Source organism: Cryptotermes secundus, unplaced genomic scaffold (assembly GCF_002891405.2).
Source record: "Cryptotermes secundus unplaced genomic scaffold, Csec_1.0 scaffold938, whole genome shotgun sequence".
In the NCBI taxonomy this organism is placed as follows: domain Eukaryota; kingdom Metazoa; phylum Arthropoda; class Insecta; order Blattodea; family Kalotermitidae; genus Cryptotermes; species Cryptotermes secundus.
Genome location: NW_019737398.1, coordinates 37531 through 55277, shown reverse-complemented (window position 1 = coordinate 55277; position 17747 = coordinate 37531). Strand labels below are relative to the sequence as shown.

The following is a 17747-nucleotide window of genomic DNA, read 5'->3' as shown; positions in this document are numbered from 1 at the left end:
GATGTTAAAAACCCCAGGTTTAAGAAGGTCGGGTTAGGGCTTCAAAAGGTTGGTGGGGGGGGGGGGAATCACAGACATACAGAAACATAAGAGAGCAATGTGATATCATAAGCCTATTTTTATATTTTGCCTACTTTCCTTATTTGGGAAAAAATAAAAGTACACTTATGCGGTCTCCAGGCTGTGTATCCCCCCCCGCATCAACTTTTGAATGGCTGAACCAATCTTTATGAAACTCTGTATGTATATCATGGCACCTCAGCCCATCTCAATGGCGCACTTCATAAATCCCCATCAGTCTGTGTGTCTGTATGCGTATCCTTCTCTATTGTTGCTAGGCAACGGCTCGGTTAAAATATTACTGAAGCAACGAATACACATACAACAGAAGAACTGCTGGACGCGTCGTTTCCTAAGCGGTCCGTGTCGTCTCAAGGAAAGCAGGTGATCAGTTTTTCCCAAAACTTGTATTTGTTTGTTTACATGAAACATATAGGGGTTTGATGGGAAAGTCAGAAGGAAATAGACAACTAGGAAGACCTAGGTGTAGGCGGGAGGATAATATGTTACGGAAATGGGATAGGGTAGCATGGATCGGATTAATCTGACTCGGGATAAGGACCAGTGGAGGGCTTTTGTGAGCATGGTAATNAACGGTAATGAATCTTCGATTTCCATAAAATGCTGGGAAATTGAGTAGCTGAGCAACCGGTGGCTTCTCAAGAAGCGTTCGTTAGATGGTCTTACATTCAGCACCCTGCACCCGCTTTGCTGTCGTTCCGGTTCACGGACAGACGTAACGGTGAAGCTCTTCTGTTTAACAGAGTAATTAACGTTGAGTCACCGAACATGCTGACTCAAGCGGTAACGCTGCCTACTTCGTTTCGGTAGTCGCCCGGTTCGAATCCTGGCAGCGATAGACTATTCTGACATTTTTTTCGCAGTTTCCTTCAGTTCCTCCGGGCAAAAGCCGGAGCAAAACGTCAAAATTAGCCCACGTCCTCTTCCTTACATATCTCAAATCACCATTCAGTAACCAACTTATCATTCGACGCCACACAGTCTGAACTACTGACATCGTTTTTTTATTGCTAGTGGGGTAGGACTAAGTTAGAATCACAGAACTATAGTACGAGTATAACTGGCGCTGAAAACATTGAAAAATGGGTCTCAACCTTGAGATCCAAGAACGTAACCCTGTTTCCCATGTTATAGCGAACTCGACTTAACGCTATTTCGACGTAATCAGATTTTTTTTTCTCCTTGGCACTATAGCTCCAGTGGGCCTAGGCCTACCTCCATGAACTTCTCCGTTCACTTCGGTTTTTCTAGATCTTAGACATACGGTAGGACTCCTTGGGCAGGTGATCAGCTCGTAGCAAGGCCTCTACCTGTACACAAACACAGAAAAACGCACACACACAAACTAAACATCCCTGAGAGGAATTCGAACCCACAATCCCGGTTTCCAAGCGAGCGAAGACATGCCTTAGACCGCTCAGCTACCGTGACCGGCCTTAATCAGAATTAGGGAACGTATTAAGACAAGTCCGAGGTAGGATTGCATTTACGTTTATAGATGGCAGACGAAGAGACGAACCACTTTAAACTGAATTTGAAGCAACATTTCTGGGATCCGGTCTACTCTTAATTTTGTGAGTTGAAATAGCAATCTCGACAACAGACGGCGCATCAGTCCATTCCTGCTGCAGCTACGGAACACCCACGGACCAATGAGAGCGATCGATCCTGTTCATGCAACACTGATGTGAGAAGGCGTGTTCTTCTGTACCAACTTCTGTTACGGAATGATCGCGGCGCTCGAGGCACAGTGGCACTGAACTGGGATTCAAGTTCCCTCGCGCAACTCATTTGGCGCGGACCATCACAATTCCTTATTTTATTACCATAATTTCCTTATTTAAAAAAAAATGAAAGGATTATGGAATCGCCTTGCTGTTTGTCTGTCTGTGCGTCTGTGTATCCACTATAATTAAAAAGAAATAAATAAAAAGCTGTTTAGGATATTACTTTGCTGTCTGTGTGTCTGTTTATACCCCACCACTTTCTTCGTTTTCTATGTGGTCCGTGTCCTATCGAAAGAATATAAGCGATTAGTTATTCGCAGAACTTATTCTATGTATAATAGGGATAATTTCTCACTAACTCCATGTTCTTCTTGTGAAGCAAACAGCACCTCAGCTATTCAAGGATTTCCCAACATTTCATGCAAGCCATAGGTTCACTACCGCGTTCACAAGAGCACGGTATTGATCTCTATTCTGAATCAGATGAATCCAGTCCATACCGCCCCATCATATTTCTCTAACATACATCTTAATATTATCCTCCCACCTACGTCTAGGTTTTCCTAACGGTCTCTTTCCTTCCTGAATTCCCACCAAAATTCTGTATGCACTCCTCTTAGAATTTTTCACTGGATGTGAAAACATTGTTTCTAATTCATATTATGTTATTTTCGGTTTTGGCACCGTGCTGTCTGGTAGGTGGTTATCAACGCTTCAGAAAAAACATAGGGCCTCTATCTCAGGGGATGAAGAAGGAGGAAGAATGTTCTTACGAAATGCTGGTACCAACATACCAGACTATACGGTATAACTCAGAAGACCAAAATATGAACCACTACCGCCATGAGAAGCTCAAATTTTATATATTTCATGGTCTTATCGTGTAGCCTGGTAGGCGCTTATCATCACTTCGGAGCATAATACTGTCTCCATTTTCGGGGATGAAGACAGATACTCTATGTTCTCCGAAACGTTGGTATCAACCTACCAGGAGACCTAAATATGAATTTGCATGGTAGTTAGAACCTAAAATCTTACGTACGCGTACCCTTCGGCAAATACTCGTAAAACAATAATTATTAGGGCGATTAAATCATGGAGGTGATGGGTGTGACAAGCAGCACGCGTCTTGAAAAATGCATAAACAATGTTAGTCTGAAAATCTGAAAGAAACTGATCACTTACGAGATGTGAAGGAGTATATTGTGGCATGTAGACACGTCACTAGACAACGACCGCGAAATAAGCAACTAGACAACGGCTGTTACTAGGCAGAGGCCCGTACGAAGCTCCAGAGGAAAGGTGTTTTCTGTGCGACCCGTGCCGAGATGTTATAAGCATGACAAGTTGGTTGCTGGGCAGTCAGAGGACTGCTGGGGTTCAGTCACTGTGAGCTGTTGCAGTGAGGAACTGGTAGCTCCCGTTCGGGAACGTCAGCAGTTGGAAGCCGTTACCAAGCAACAGCAGTGAAGACGTGACGATGGGCTTGGCGTGTGTAACAATGAACTGTAAAGTGTAGCCATGCGCTGTATTAAAAAGTCCAGAAATTCCGATTATCAATCCAGAAACCGTCTGTAGTCACTCATACACGTGACTGTAAGAATGAATGAATGAATTAAACCTTATCGAGAAGTGAAATTACACAGAGTGTCCCCTCGGTGGGGCCTCTTCTAGTGTGTGGACACAAATTTCACTTAACGATTTGTGTCTAATGACTCCCACTGTGTAAGATATTAACATGTGTCTTAAACAAACAAGCCGACGGTGGAGGTGTAGTGTGGATTCAAATAGTGTTACAGTCTACTTTGAAGCCTGAGGCAGGCGCAGGTCAACCGCACGGGGTCTCATTCAGAGAATGCTACAATTATGGCATTGCCCTGCGGACTTCAAACCTCATGCAATGTTCAGTTTGATTAGAAAAACATATAAATTCTTTAAATTATAATACATGTCATCACTTTACATCATACGTCTTCTACTTTTCGTATTAGGCCATATGGCCTGTTTCTCTTCAAAATTAATCAGGAACTATTGCTCTTATAGACAGTAGGTAGGACTACTTGGATGGGGGATCAGCCCCGTTGCAATGCTGCTACCTACACACGGGACAACACAAATACATAAGACACGCGGACAAACACCCATGCCTCGAAGGGATTCGAACCCACGATCCCACTGTTCCAGCGGGCAAAGAATTTCCATGCCTTACACCACGCGACCACTGCGATCGGCATATACTGAGCCTATGTATTTATACGGCTTATCGCGAACTTTCATGTCCCAATCTGAGACAGGAGCTCAGAGGGTTTCGGTAAGTTCTGAAAATCAGCGACCCCAGATGGAGATAAACTTGGAGGAAAACACTACCTTAATGACACAGTGATGTCTTACAAGGTTGATAGTTTCTCATCTGTTCAAGAAATGTAGCGATTATAGAACTGAAAGGTTCATGACCTTGCTCATGAAAACCATACCAAGGACCCTGCCCTGAGACAGCTGAATCCAGTCCACGCCTTACTAAACTATATATCAAGATTCAGTTTAATATTATCTGTTCATAAGCACAGGTCTCCCAAATAATCCATTTCTTTCACGACCGAAATTGTAGAGGTATGTATTTCTTTCCTTCTTTCACGCTACAAATGGAACCTAATTCACCCTTTGTAGAATTTGATGATCTCAAAACGGTGGTTATGAAGAGTTCTGCCTTCTGGGATACAATGCGGTGTAGTCCGCTGAATCAACCGACGTTTCGGAGGAATATGTCGCCTCCATCTTGAGGACTGAGGAACAAGTCAATCAATAAACCAGCGTGAAGAAGGTAGCAAGCTCTGCTTGGCTTATTCTTCGACATTGAAGATGGAGGCATATTCCTCCGAAACATCGTTGACGTTCAACGGTCTACACAGCGCTATAACCCAGAAGGTAGAACTCTTAAAATCACCCTCTTTCATTTTAGCGTCCTAATAATGAGTTACTGGGCAAAAATTCACTGACGATCATTGATTCAGACGTCACCACGTCATAGCAAGTGTTCGACGCCGGCCAGTTTGTATGGTTCAGTGCGTGCAGATCCTCATAGCGTGCATGACTCCGTCCCACCTGTCTATACGCATGAAATTAAATACTGGGAGATAATTTACCTAAGCACTGCAGCTTCGGTTCACTTTACGTCAAGACCGACAGTGCGTTTCTGCGGGCATGTCTTGCATTATCTCTAAGTCTTATGGATGTCGAGTTAATAAAACAAAGGATTTTTTTTTAATTGAAGACAATACGAGAGCGAAAGCGCTAGAAATGTTACGCTATGCGCGCAGTCTGTAGATATCCCTTCTCTTTACCTGGAAGCCCTTTCTCTGGCGACAGCAGACGCACCCCAGCAGCACAACCACCGAAGTGACCAGGAACGCTGCGGCAAGAAGCGGCGTAAGGGCTGTCCATACCGTCACATTCGGCCCATCTGCAACACGACAAACATTCCTCGTTCTATAATTCGTACAATTCTGACATATTATACATAAAGACGAAAGAATCTACCATAAAGATGAGGGGAACGCATATTTTGCACAGGTTACATACCATCCAATGCGACGGAAATCTATATTTTTTGGGACATATTACACCCGACCGCTTCTGTGGTCTAGTTGTCAGAGTTCCTAGCTACAGGTCCAGAGGTGCCGGGTAAGATTCCCGGCGCTACCAGATTTTCTGAAAAGTAGTGGGATTGGAACGGGGTCCACTCAGCCTCGTGAGGATAACTGAGGAGATACTTGATTGGAAAAGTAGCGGCTCCGGTCTAGAAAACCGAAATTAACGGCCGTGGGGATTCGTTGCGCTGACCACGCAGCACCCTATATTAGCTGAAAGTTGGCATTAACTTCGCCGATAAGCGGCGGTCGCTCGGTCGGTATAGTTCGCTTGCGGACTAAAGCCAAGGAGTATCTCGGCTGTATAAAGTCGTCTAATGGGAGGGTTGACGAATTAGGAATGGCGTGGAAGGAAGCTGACGTGGCCTAATCGAAGTAATATTTCTACATTTGTCTGGAAACGCGGAAACCCACAAATATTTTCGGTCAGAACAGCAGATATCAGACCGACATTCGAAACGAGCACTTCCTGAATATATGTCTAGAACGTTACCGCTACACCACCTTGTTCGATATATTATGAACGCTCAGTGGGTAAGGATTTGGAAGGAATCTATCATGGCCTTTTTTTGAAGCCATTAACCAGCCATTTATCTGGAGACTATGGTGACCAGGGCCCGGATTTTGATGACCTGAAAATATTTAAAAAATGACGGAAAAATGACCTAAAATATGACCCAAAAATGTAATATGCAGGGCTCGGATTCTGATGACCTGAAAATACTAAAAAAAATGACCTAAAGGAGAAAAGAAAGAACACTTCGCTTCCATGTTATTCACATTTCAGAAAACATATGAAGAAAAATTCCCTAAAATGGTAAAAAATGACAAGAAATACCCTTAAAAGTCCCAAAAATTACCCCCAAAATGAAAAAATGACCTTAAACCTAAAAATGTCAAAAAATGACAAAAACATTACCTATAAAATATACATTTCTGTAACCAGCAGCTCATACCCGAGATTTATATATTTAAGAGCATCGCATAGGATACAAGGAAAAAAAGATGACATGTCATCAAAATCGGGCCCTGATGATGACAATCATGAAGTATGCAGTCAGCATATATAGCAGCGTGGCTGAAATCTCAAGGCAGTTACTATAAAAAATTGTCCTGAAGATGGAGACAGCCCTGAAGAAAGTCTACCGTGACGCTCACCACAGCGAAAGTCTCATATCTCAGGGCCCCCATCTTATCTCCTATGCAGATATATGGTAAATCTCAAGCAGTTTACAGTCTTATCTCACTGAGGGAGAATGCACGCTCGCGTGTAGCCATGCAGAAGAGCCACTAATTGCTGTCCGCACTCATTGTGACCCAGTAGACTTGCCAGGGCAGAGAAATTTAAGTGTCAAAAGAAAGTGTGGGGCGGTTCGGAGATAGTACACTTCAATTAGCGAGATTTCAGGCTAGGCCTACTGTCCTCTTTACTTTAGACACGTATTAAGGTTTCGGAGGAACGTGCTGACTCCATTTTCAGGACTCTTTCTGCTCTGATGATTTAGGTAGCAGGTTCCTCCCATATATTCGTATCTACCAAACTACACGGTTTCACATCACAGAAGAGATCTTTCACTAATGAAATCTTCAACATCATCATTGGCAAAACAGCCCTTTTTGAGCAATAGCTTTCCTTAAAAGATCCTGCCAGGTTTGTCTATTTGCGGCTGTGTCGCAAACTAGACCATCAGCCTTTCGCTTCTTTGGAATTAGCAACAATATATATATATATATATATATTTCACAGAGCAAGGTCGTCAGCCTTGCATGCAACCCCTAACCTGAACGCTGAAACATTGAAACTATTGAAATAAAAAAGTAAAGCCATCCCTGACACAGGCCGTGGAGGCCCATAGGGTTGAGACGACGAGGCTCCTATATTTCTTAGACAATCGGCTCACAGATGGCGGTGAGGCCGTCAGCTTTAAGCACATCTCTAGAAAATTAAACGTGACAATTTGACAATTCCCACCTCTCGCTACGATTTCGACATATAACCCTTTCACTGATCCACTTAAGGGATACTTTCAAATCACGGTTTCACTGAACATGTATGCTGTAAACTTGAAAGAACCTGGAAAGGCAGCTTGACAGAATAAGCGCTGATATTAACTAGTAATAATGCTTTTCGATGAAGGTGGACAATACCGACCCGATCGCATCTTCCACTGTATATTCTGGTCCTATTCTTACCTATCAGCAACTTGACATATAGAAAAGTTGTCCCTGTACTTAACTAATTAAGCACTACGCCATGAAGGCGTATAGGGTAATGGCTGTACAGATCCATATATTCTTGACCTCGACACTAGTTGGAGATGAGTCGTCAGCTTCACGCCACGGCCGCTTTACCACCGGGGAAAGAGCCCCCGGTACCCATTGGATATGAGGCTGGGTTGGCCCCAGAGCCAGTCTGGACGATGTGGAAAGCAAATGGAAAAACTACCACATTATCACTTTTCCTGGATAGTCTCTTTCCAAAAACAGAGACACCATGTATGCGAACCAGAAGACGAGGAAGAAGCTGTAAGAAGATGCTGGATGACCTTGGGGACACAAGAGGATATTCTCATTTGAAGGAGAGAGCTCTAGATCGCATTAAGTGGAGGAACTGTTTTGGAAGAGACTGTGGACCTGTCGTCTTGACAGATTACTGATGAACGAATGAATGTTTAAAAAAATACTAAGCCGAAAGTTAATTTACGTGTTCACAAAAAGCCTGACACTTGACAGTATCACAAGCCAGTTAAATCCAGTCCCTTGGCACCCTGAAGAGTAATATCTTCTGGGATATAACGCCATGCATTGCGTTGAAAGTCAACCGACTTTCGGAGGAACATATCGCCTCCATCTTCTGGGTCGAAGAATAAGTCGAACAAGAAACTAGCGTGAAAACTTGTGTCAAACTTTCTGCCCATTGTCGCGCTGGCTGCTGCCTAACAAGAGTCGTTGCTAGGCAGCAGCCAGCGCGCCAATGGGCTGGCTGGATAGCGATCACGTGGGAACCACAAGAGACACGCACGCAACGATAGAAGAACTGTGTTTGCTGTTGCTCTGTGCTGAGGGGTTATAAGCGAGACTGTCAGTCACATGGAAGTGTGCTCTGTTGAAAGTCGGGCTGCGAGAAGACAAGGAGGTTGGTGTGAAATAGCCGCCGGCCTGGGAGCTAGTGAACTCAAAGGGAGCCGCCATTCAGAGATGACTTGAGCACGGAAAAAGAGGAATAGCCATTGTTACAAGCAGTTACCAGAAAACGTCTAGAGAAAACTGAGAAGACTTTATGTATGCTGTGGTTACAGTGAGATTCGGAAGGACTGGGACTGTTATAATTAATTGTACTCACGGATCTGTTAGTGGTCATTAAATCCAATATCCAAACTAAAACCCCGTTGAGGGTCACTCTAATACGTGAGAATATATATAAGGATAACATTATATTATTTAACTTAGATTTTTTAGAGGGTTATTATGGATTTTCTTCTTTCTTTACGAGCAATTCTATTCTGTCCCATATGCTAGTGTCAACATGACACAGTATCAGGGTCACATTCTGGAATGTGGCGTCCATAATTTATTCATTTCGTGGCCTATTTAACGACACTCTCAGTAGCTCTGACTAGTGTCGAATATTACGATGATTAATAGTGAATTCGAAATGACGTAGAAGAAGCCGTAGTAACATAACTTGAGGCACTATTTCAGAATTTGCCTCTAAGGAGCAAGGACAATCAGAACAAACCTCAGTCACGATGGTCTTCAGGCAAAGAACTGAAACAGCCGCGCCTCTTACATACGGTCTGCCAACCACTAAACCGCGACACTGTACTCTTTTGTAGGGTAAAGGTAAATTTATCCCTGTAAGAGGCCGTGGAGGCCCATAGGGCTGAAGATGACGACAAAAGGTTCGTCCAAAACGCTGGAACGAACTAAATGGAAGGATGTAATCTTGATATTTACTGCCGTGATAACCTCAAGTCTGACACACATTACACAGTACTCCATCAGTACTGGGGGACAATGTACTACTGACGGATCAGCTTGCTGCACGCATGACTGTGAATCGCGCTTCTGTGCTCCCAGTGTATATTGACAACATGCCAGCAGCATAAGGTTAACGACCAGAACCGTGGTACACGGGGACTCACCTCTCACAAAGCGTTTCAGACTCGAACCCGATCCAGTGACTCATCGAATAATTTCATGACCGACCCAATTAAACACAGAAACAGCAAACGGTAGGCCGCCTTCACAACCGAAAAGAAAAAGACAAAGTCTCTGACAGGAAGAAATTCACAGTATGCATAAGAGTATTTGAGAATATGATAGTCACCCGCGCTGAGCACAGTGGCCGCGCAGTATAAGGGGACTAGGCATGAACTGTCTTCGCCCGCTAAGACACTGGGGTCGGGGTTTTGGATCCCACTCGAAGCATGAATGTTTCTCTGGGTCCATTCTGTGTTTATGCTGTCCAGTGTAGGCAGCGGCCTTGCGGCGGGCTGATCACCCACCTAAGAGAGCTACCGACTGTCTATATAATTAAGGAACTGCAAAAAGAGAGACCAAGCCTCATCACGAGGCCCCGGATTTGGATGACGTCATCTTTTTTTTTCTTGTATCCTATTGGACGACCATAAATATATAAATCCCGGATATGAGTTGCTGGTTACAAAAGTGTAACTTTTATAAGTCACTTTTAATAATTTTTCGTAATTTCTAAGTTTTTAGGTCATATTTTCAGCAATGTGAATAATATGCAAGTAAAGTGTTCTTTCTTTCTCTTTCTCCTGCCTCTACACAGGCAGCCTGCAGCTGCACAAGTACCTGCTACCACAGTATGCAATAAGAAGTTGTAATCCTGCCCCGTCCATTCCGTTCGTTTTGTGGAAAGTGCTGACATTACATATCATTTTAAGCTGGCAGTAAGCGGCCTTCGTAGTCTAGGGGTAACGTTCCAACCTCATGACTCAAGGCCATGACTTTATAAGCCGTGGGTCCTGTGTCGCAGATTTACGGCACGTAAAAGATTCCCATGTCTCTAGGAGACCTCTGAGCAAAATTAGGCAAAGTTTCCCACCCAAGTAGTTTCCAATGCCTCCGGTAGATGAGGAAGTATCGGGCACCACTGTCAGAAGAGGGCCGACCTCGCTGGTAGAATGGGGCTGATAGCACAAGTACGCACAATGGACCAATAACTGGTCTCAGTGCATGGAGCACCCACCTCTAATAATGAATGAATGAATGAATGAATGAAGCTGGCAGCAGGGTACGACAGCGGTCACTCACACTGCGGCCCTTTCCAAGTTCTGTGCAGAGGAATTTACTTAGTTAGAATGATTATACGAAAGGAAAGATTGGAGTGCATATAGAAATCATATTAGAAAAGCATATATAAAGTTTCGGCATTAAAAGCTGAAAGAAAGCCAACTGGAATATCTAGTCGCAGATGGGGCGATAATATTAAAATGTATCTTCGTTTAGTTGGGGGGTGGAGTCCAACTGGGTCCACTCAGCACGGCGGCCACTGATCGGCGTATTGTAGCCTGCCCCGGGTGATCATGATGATGGAGAATTTAGTGGAATGAAGATTGGCAGGGGAAACCGAAGTACTCGGAGAAAACCCGCCCCAGCGCCACTTTGTCCACCGCAAATCCCATTTGACCAGACCCGGGCTCGAACGCGGGCCGCCGCGGTGGAAAACCAACGACTAACCGCTTGAGCTATGGCGCAGCCTCAACGTTACGTTTAGATCATCCTGTTCAGTCTGCGGCTTTGTGCCAAGGAAAACTGAGAAGGGTGTCGAAGAATAAGATAAACAGCAAGTAGAAGCTTAATCTTTGACCATGAAGATTGAGGCAGTACGTTGCTCCGAAACTCCCAGAAGACAGTATACGACTACTCGACAGTTGCCTACTGGAAGTGACACGAGGAATATCAGTTGATGAGTCCTCGACGCCCTTGACCCATGTAGTGTTACATAAATCACAACCTTCGCCGAGAATAACCGACGGCATTTAAACCCCACTCTCAATACGCTTACACAAGCAGGCGTCATTACTACAGCTTCTGGCGGAACATTCTCCTTAGCTGAGTCACTGCTTTGCTTCTCTCGAGAGGGATCACCTAAACCAATCGTTCCCAAACGCTTTCGCGTGACACCTCCTTTTCGGTTTTCATTAAACCCTCATCCTCGTCTTTTGAATTATATTAAACCGGCCGATCACAGTGGCCGCGCGATCTAAGTCATGAAATGTCTTCGCCCTCTCGAACGCTGGGATCGTGGGTTTGAATCCCACTCAAAGCATGGATATGTATCAGCGTTTCGTCTGTGTTCGTGTTGTCCTGTGTCCTGCGCCTTGCGTCCGGCTGGTAGCCCGTCCAAGAAGTCCTACCGACCAAGATTAAGAAACTGAAGTGAAACGAAACGTTTCACGGATGCACTATGCTCCAAGTGGGAGCAACGTGGACAGATACATTACTGAGCATTGTAAACACAAGACCCAGAATTTTTTCTTAATTTTAAAACTAATTTTATTTATTTTACAAAAGCAAACTGTCAAGATGTTTTCTAGGCTCTTGCTACCTGCGTCTGGCAATGCAGCACCCCTTATGGGGCCTCATTTACCGCCGCTTCCAAACCAGTGACATGCACGCCTGTTCTCGGTTCATTTATCGACGCTTTTCAGCAACAGACTACGTTGCATCCAATGGACGGATGGCTATAAACGATGTGAAAGTGGCCATGACCTATTTATAGTGGATACTGTTCAAGAACTTGCCTGCTGACCGAAAAATTCTACGAAAACCCTTAAAACCGCTGCTATCAGAGAAGAGTCGATACGGGACATCCCGAATGCAAAGGGGATGCAACTTCGGCACAGCGCATGCAGCCGTGATAAAGGTACAAACTGAAGCAACGCGTGCTACATTCGGAGGTACGCATGTGTCGCCGTGTAGCATAACGAACAAGGCGTGATACCTAACCGAGAAGTGTTTTAACACTTCACAGGCTACGCACGATATACAGTAAACCTTCACTAATCCGGAGTAATTGAGGGGGGAAAGGTCATCCGGATTAAGAGATAATCCGGGTTATTGAAGCAAAAGGTTGCCCTAAAAGACTAAGAAAAGAAACTCAGAACACAAACAAATGGAAAATTTAATGATTAAGTAGTGCTGATGAAAATAAAAACTCACTGTAAAAAAAAGTAAAGGTATCCGTGTAACAGGCCGTGGAGGCCGATAGGGTTGTGAGATGTTGAGGTTCCCACATTTTCTAGACAATCATCTCATAGATGGCGGTAAGGTTATCAGCCCTACGCCCCTGCAGCCCTTTACCCTCAAGAATATTCCAAGAATATTCCTGGTACTCATTTCTGTTAGAGGCTGAGTAAACCCCAAGGCCACATTGCGGTTGGAAGGATTAGGTATATTTGCCGGGCATATGGCCTACATCGAGGGGCAAACAGGGTCTACTTGCACCTCCAAGCATAAAACTCTGTGACGTCATGACGAATCGACTTTCTCATGCGCCTTGCAGCGGAAAGTGTACAGGAAAGTAATTAGTTCGTGGATGTCATGAAAGTTCTGTGCGCCGTTCACAAGTTGGCTTGATCCAACGCAGTCCACTTCACGCGGAGAGAATGTCAGGGGAAACGGAACAATGAAAGCTCCTCAATTATATCGAAACTGGATTATATTGTCACGTACGAGGGGCTTGCGTGACTAATAAGAACGGGTTCTGGATTGGATGATTGGATTTACTGACGCCTTATTTACACTTACAACCATGATCAATGACTAAGACTCGCTCCATTCCTTACTGAACTAGGAGTGTCTTCTCTTCCACTGTAACTGACTTGGTTCTGATTTACGAGTCGGTCACTTCTTCACATTCCGCTGTCCGCTGGTTAACAGTCGACAGCTGAACAATGAACTACTGAACTGTCTTCTGAATTCTCTTACGAATGAACTCTCGAATCAATCATGTGTCCCCCTTTTACAACTTCGAGGCGAACTGAATATAGATCGCTATCTCAAACAGTTCCTTTGTTATTCTCTCTTTATCCGTTGCTACGAAACGTGTGTTACTTTCGTGACAACGATCTGATTCTTAAAAGCGTATTCGTTGCCGCGGATATGAGCATTAGCGAGCCGTTGTCTAGTTATGGCCTATTCCGGCTTTCAAGCATCATGTCACAATATGATCACAGAAAAATTACAAGACAAATTACAAAGTATACAGCACTCATTTGACATGCGCCTTCGGCAGAAGCAATTGCGAATGATATACTTACGACTATGATAAGATTTTCCCCTCATAAACAATCATTAAATTCACATGCAACTGTTCGCCGTCGAGAAGTCAAAACTACAACCCTGTAATGAATGAATAAGTAAGGATACTACTATTTTTATTGCTAGTGGGGTGGGACTAAGTCCCTTGTACTGCGGCCGCCACTTCTGGCCTATTGTACCAGCCACAGATGATAGGTGGCAAGCAGACGTGAATTATCGGAGTTTGAGCGGGGCATGAGAGTGGGTGCCAGGCGGATGGGACATTCCATTCCCGAAGTTGTGCGGTCATTCAACATTCCTCGATCCACGGTGTCACGTTTGTACCGGGAATACCTTGTGGAAGGCATTTCCATCCATCGTGGACAGCGCAGTGGCCGACCACGGGTGCTTAATGATCGTAACCAGCGGCGTCTAGCTAGAATTGTCCGTGGTAACAGACAAGCGACACTGGCTGAAATCACATCCACATTCAATGCAGGAGGTACCAGACGCATATCCAGTCCGTCAGTGCAGCGTTCTTTAGCTTCCATGGGATATGGGAGCAGAAGACCGACCAGAGTGCCTCTGTTAACACCACGACACCAGACACAGCGCTTCACCTGGGCTTCTGACGTCGCTAATTGGACCCTGGAGGATTGCCAACATGTGGCGTGGTCCGATGAGACACGGTACCAGTTGTTTCGGGCGGATGGTAGGGTTCCGGTGTGTCGCAGACCCCATGAGGCCATGGACCCCCAGTTGTCAACAAGGCACTGTGCAGGCTGGTGGTGGTTCCATACTGGTGTGGGGTGTGTTCACGTGGCATGAGTTGGGTCCGCTCGTCCACCTAAACCCGTCATTGAACGATGACCGCTACGTTACACTACTTGGTGACCATTTGCAGCCCTTTATGGAATTCATGTACCCCCTCAACGATGGGATATTCCAGTAGGACAATGCACCGTGTCATTGGACCGGAGTTGTCCAGAATTGGTTCTAGGAGTATTCTGGAGAGTTCCGACGAATGGTGTGGCCACCACGTTCGCCCGACATGAACCCAATAAAGCATTTATGGGACATGGTGGAGAGGTCCATTCGCACCCAAAATCCTGCACCTACAAATACCAGGGAGCTGTGGGCGGCTATCCAGATGGCATGGCTCAACATCTCTCCAGAGGTCTTCCGTCCACTTGTGGAATCGATGCCACGTCGAGTTGCTGCACTTCGCCGGACTAGAGGGGGTCCTACACGATACTAGGTACCTATCCCATGACTTTTGGCACTTCAGTGTAACTATCACTAGGCTTTATAGTGTCAATGCTAGTTCGTTTATGTATGTCGCGAGAAGTACAACTGTACGGAATACAATGACGGATTATCCGGCACATCATACAACTGACCTTGATCGCTTTTCTACCAGCCTCCATTTTCAACAAACATAAATCGAGGCTTATAAATAAGCTGAATGGAAGATTCGAGTCATACGCAAATCACGACTGGAGCTCTACAACTACTGAGCAAAGTCAAAACTCCTTATGGTTAATTTAACATCATGACATGAAGAAAAAGTAAAGGAAATTTTAGTTTCGTGGTTTTGCCTATTTAGTTGCTAAAAAGGTTGTCAGGGACTGGACAAACATACCAAAAAACACTGGGAGTCCTTAACAGGGCTCTAACAAGCAAAGGGATCCTTAAAAGGACCCTCTGTAAGGAAAACCAAGGAACTGCTAAAACTAAACAGGAACCAGTTACGGTGGGCGACAGGACTACTCATAGAACACTGTCGCCTGAAGGGACAGCTCTTCAAAATGGGACTTAACGAATAGTCCCATTCCCGAAAGGTGCCTATAAAAAGACGAATTAGCCATACATATCTTATGCGACTGTGAGGCAGACACCTGCGCCATCACCTTACGAAGCCAGGTGACTACGAAGATGCCCCTGTAAATAAGGTACTGCACTTCATTCCACGTATAGGTTTGCTGAAGAGTTGTAACAGAGGAGGATGCGCAACAGACCACTGAAGGTCGCGGCGCAACAGTCGGCACGTGGTGCTGCCAGAACTGAATAAAGGCATATAAATGGCTTGAAACTCGCAGAGTATCACTGTCTTCAGGAATGGAATGGAATTTCACCCCACAAATATTTAGATTACTGCGAATTAATGAACATTATATGAACGAAGGACCAGAAAGAATTAATTCTCAAAAAAAAAAAAAATGCTCTAACACCCGTTAATAATTCAACGGGGTCTCATAATTTGTTACAAAAGCTACAGTACCAATAACTTTCCCTGCTTTCTCCTTTATTCTTTCCATTCTTACATGTCATGAAACGATAGGTCGATGGCGACGTTTAACGGCATCTCCCATGAACAACACACACAAATAACCAATCGCAAACCACCTTCTCCGTATAGTATACTACACTTCACATATCCAGATCGGAATATTATCAATACTGACACAACAGACATGATATACTGAAATAAAAGACTGCTCACTCGCTCGTGACCTACTACAGAACTCATTTTTATGCATTGTGTTAACGCTCGACAATTCATTGCTATAGTAACCTGAAATTGCGTGATAACAATGATAAACCTCACGCTTACATAACTTTAAAAGGGGGAGACCGCTTGGAGCACTTATGCTATTGCGCAGACTCTAAGAATAATCTGATTATTGGAAAAGGTGAGAAAGAGAAGTACAGACACAAAGTGTAATTCTGAATATAGCAACGGCTGTAGAAAGACGGCAGGGACAGCTCAGTCGGTACAGCGAGCTGGACGAATGGGGTTCGATTCAAGGCAGGCGCATGTGATTCTTCTCTGCCCTACAGCATCCAGACCGGCTCTGTGGTCCAGCAAGCCTCCTATCGAACCGCTACCAGCAGCTTTTCCCTGGAGGTAAAACGGCCAGGGGGTGAACCTGACCACGCATCTCCATCTAGTGCCAAGGTCATGAATGAAGGAGCTATAACTTCACTCCCCCATAAATCTTCGCGGCAAACCATAAACTCCGTGGCTTGAGTCCGCTAGCGAACTATACCGACCGAGCGACCGCCGCTTGTGGCCAATTTAGTGTCAACTTCAGCGGATAGAGGGTGTCGGATGGTCAGCGCAACGAATCCCCACAGCCGTTAATTTCGGTTTTATAGACCGAAGCCGAAATTTCCTTGAAACCGTTTCAGACTCATTAGTTCTCAGAAAATCTGGTAGCGCCGGGAATCGAACCCGGACCCCTGGATATGTAGGCAGAAACTCTGACCACTAGCCACTAGACCACAGAGGCGGTCCATCTTCGCGGCGCGGTGCTTAATTAATTAATTAATTAATTAATCATACGGACAAATTTAGTTTACTTGTGTATTTATACACGCCTACACGAAAAAAAAATCAGGTTGCATGAAGCTTCGCTTAACTATTATCAGCAATAACATATTTCGGTAATCTTCCGGTACCCGTACGACAGGAGGATAAGTGGGTCCCAAGAGCCGGTTTTGGCGCTGTGGATTAGAGAAAAATCTCTTGCCCCTGCCAAGAAACGAACTCCGGTCGTCCAACCCGTAGCCCATCGCTATAGAGATTGAAATATCCGGACTTCACGCAATATTTTTGTCACGATGCCCCGCCTTTCGTATTCACATCAGCTTAATTCACCGCCCCGCCCCCATTTTTATTGAAATAAATGTAAACGTCCGCAATCATAAATATGTTACTGTTTATAATGAACAAACTCGTAACTATAAAAATACCAGAACTGCAAGTAAAACACTCGAAATTTTAAAATGAAAATGACGAAAGAAACCCCGCTGAAGTGTTCTCTGGCTGTCATATGCGTGCAGACGGGTGGACGAGCTGGGTGACTCAGATGGCATACACGCGGAAACTAGAAATGTGTGAAAGTCAGTAAGTCAGCAAGTCAGCAATGCCTCTCTTAGTATCTGTGACTTGTGGCGCAGATAACAAATGCAGTATATTAGTAACCGGACTGTGTAAGCTGCCCTTTCTTTTTTT

The 17747-nt window shown here is 44.7% G+C and overlaps 1 protein-coding gene across 2 annotated transcripts in view; it reads right to left on the bottom strand.

Annotated features, from left to right (window-relative positions):
• Positions 1-17747, bottom strand: part of LOC111870380 — a 133115-nt gene that overhangs the window by 86871 nt on the left and 28497 nt on the right. For both annotated transcript variants that reach the window (XM_033753819.1, XM_023862620.2), the window contains exon 2: positions 5150-5268. In XM_033753819.1, coding sequence (XP_033609710.1) covers positions 5150-5268 — 119 coding nt within the window. The remainder of the gene's footprint in view (positions 1-5149; positions 5269-17747) is intronic.